At 38.5% G+C, this 3,186-nt stretch overlaps 1 protein-coding gene across 1 annotated transcript in view; it reads right to left on the reverse strand.

Annotated features, from left to right (window-relative positions):
• Positions 1-1,968, reverse strand: part of LOC125025787 (forkhead box protein C1-like) — a 9,397-nt gene extending 7,429 nt beyond the window's left edge. The window contains exon 1 of the mRNA XM_047614012.1: positions 528-1,968. Within this exon, the coding sequence (XP_047469968.1) occupies positions 528-1,340 (813 nt within the window). The 5' untranslated portion in view covers positions 1,341-1,968. The remainder of the gene's footprint in view (positions 1-527) is intronic.
• Positions 1,969-3,186: the final 1,218 nt, after the last annotated feature.

A 3,186-nucleotide genomic window follows, 5' to 3' on the forward strand; every position in this document is an offset into this window, starting at 1 on the left:
TGAATCCCACAGACACACATACATTACTCACCCACCTACTCATGTACACAAGCTGATGCACACGTAAACACAAAAGTACGCACACACATCTGCCAAAACACATATGATATATGCTTTATTTGTTACGCACACACTCTTACATGTGAATGTAACACTCTTACATGTGAATATGCGGGGACACTAAAGACACTATTTTTTTTAGAAAGATGCAGAAAGAAACGATAAAAAAAAGCTCCATTGAAGGAAGAGGATGAGGAGACGCCGCATCTGGTGCCGTTTAATGACACAAAAATAATCGTGTCAGATGAAGAAAAACATGACATCTGTCACTTCTCTTCCCCTTTTGGTCTAAAAGCAGATTTGAAAGTTGTAAAAGAAGAGAGCTGGACTGATTGGGAATATAAAAACACTTATATTGCTTCATGCAGCACATCCACATGGTACACCCACACTACACATACACATATTACGCTTGCATATGCAGTATATCTATGGCAAATGTTAAAGTATTTTTGAGGGTGGCTCACCTGCCACGATGGATCAGCGGTCTTGTAGTAAGCAAAGTTCTCCTTGATCCACTTGTAGATGGCCGAGAGCGTCATCTTGTTCTGGTTCTCCTTCATGGCCATCCCAATCAAGGCTGCGTAGCTGTAAGGAGGCTTCACGCTGCCGTCGACCGAGTAGTCGATGTTGTCTTGCTTCTCCTGTAATTCCGCTTTCCGCTTTTTGTCCGCAGGAGAGTTGTGCGGCATCTGGGAGGAGGCCAGGAGGTTCTGCGGCTGTGGGGAGGCCGGGGGCGTGGGCGGTGTGGCCAGGTGGGGCACCATCCCGCACATGTCGAGTGAGTGAAGCCAGCTCAGGGACGTCAGGTCATCGCCTCCGCCTCCGTTCGACCCGACGCCCCCTGCCGCAGGATCGAGACCCAGACTGCCGACCGTCGTGCCGCTATTATGGCTCCCGAGGACGCCCCCGGGGTTAACGGACGACCCGCCTGTGCATCCGCCTACGTCAGCCCTGCCCAGCTGAGCCCCTCGGTCGCCGCCGCAGCCTTCGACGATCGACGTGAAGGTGCGTGGGTCGTCGGCCTGGGGAAAAGGCGTCGCGTTGCTGATTCTTCTGAGGGTGCTGCCATGGCATGCTGTGTTTGTTCGGTGTGCGGTGGGGGTCCCGCAACTGATAGTGGGAATATGGACACCACCAATGGGGGAGGATCTGTTGCTGAAAAAGCTATTGGTGGTTGTTCTAACTGTCGTGATGGAGTGCTGCTGTTGTTGCATGCTGACGGCGTCGCTGGTCTTGGCCAGCTCATGGACGCTCCTTCGAAAGCCGCCTTTGATCATGGGAGAAGTTTCGTGGCTCGTCTGAATCCGCCAGGCTGATTGCTTCTCTTCAGGATCAGCAGACTGGGAATTAATCTTTGTGTATATCGTACTGCCAGACAGACGACTGACCTAAACTACAAGTATGACGTGTGTTTCTTAATGTCTTGCATACATCTAGATCCGCTATTGCTTCGCAAAGAAAGTGGACGTCAAAAGCTCCCTACATTCACCCGAGACACTCCGGTGAGACAGACTTTGCTTCGTAGGTGCCAATGGAGACAGCAAAGCAGAAAAAAAGAGAAAGAAGAAAAATAAAAGAAAATATAAAAAAAAAGCCGAAGGAGCCGCAAAAAGCCTTATTGACTCAGCAAGCGAGACGAGCTCCATCAGCCGAGGACGACGACGCCGTCAGCCGAACCGCCGCACAGCATCGCCGCGCCGCCCAATGCACACGTCTGCCCGGCCGCCACGTCGCTCAGTTCGTATTCCATAAGGCGGTCTCTCCAGGGGCTTCTCCCTCGTCCGCACACTAATTTCGCTTTTCAATTATAGATCTCGGCGAGGTATTTTTTGACGGGTTTCAGGATCGTCTTCCACAGGGAGGTTTGTGTCCAGTCCCTTCATATCATACGGCGTCCGCTCTCGCTGCGTCTGGAAGGAAAAAAGGTTCACCGTTAGGAAAGATAACAATAATGACGTTATCAGCCTCATTAATATTCATATGAATTAACCAATCTCAGTGTTATAACCGTCTTATAAAATTTCATAATCGATATTAATATCATTATTGCTCATGATGACAATACGACTGTTATAATTATGAGCAGTATTATCATTGCTATCTTACTGATGATAATAGTAATGATGATAATGATAATAATAACAATAATGATACTCTTTCTACTACTCCAACTATTAATAGTACTGAATAGTACTGATAATGACAATGCTAATGATAGCAGAACTTTAACGAATTCAATGACAATGATAATAATAATGATAATAATAATAACAATAACGATAACGAAAATGATACTACTACTACTACTGATGATACTACTAATAATAGTGATAGTGATAATATAATAATAATAATGATAATAATGATAAGGTAATGATAATGATAATGCGAATAAAAATTATGATAATAATAATGATGATAATAATAGTGATAGAGATAATACAATAATGATAATGCTAATAATAATAAGGTAATAATAATAATGATAATAATAATGATAATGATAATAATAATGATGATAATGATAGTGATAATGATAATAATGATAATAATGATAATAATAATAAAGATAAAGATAATAATAAAAATGATAATATTAATAAGAGTAATGGTGATGATGATAATAATAATGATAATGATAATAATAAAAATAATAATAATAATAACAATAATGATAATAATAGTGATAATGATAATAATGATAATAATGATAATAATAATGACAGTAACAATAATAATCATGACAATAATGATAATAATAATAATAGTAATAATCATAACAACAGTGATAATAATAATAATAACGGTAATAATAATAATAATAATAATAATTATAACGGTAATAATAATAATGATGATAATAATAATAATAATAATAATAATAATAATAATAATAATAATGATAATAATAATGATAATAATAATAATAATAATAATAATAATAATAATAATAATAATAATGATAATAATAATGATAATAATAATAATGATAATATTAAAAAAATAATAATAACAACAACAACCACAATAATAATGATAATAATAATAACAGTAGAGTAGTTTGTATAAGAAGATCATAATTTATTATAATAATAATGTAATAATAAATATAAAATAATAATA

The sequence above is a fragment of the Penaeus chinensis genome, chromosome 5 (genome assembly GCF_019202785.1).
Source record: "Penaeus chinensis breed Huanghai No. 1 chromosome 5, ASM1920278v2, whole genome shotgun sequence".
NCBI lineage: Eukaryota > Metazoa > Arthropoda > Malacostraca > Decapoda > Penaeidae > Penaeus > Penaeus chinensis.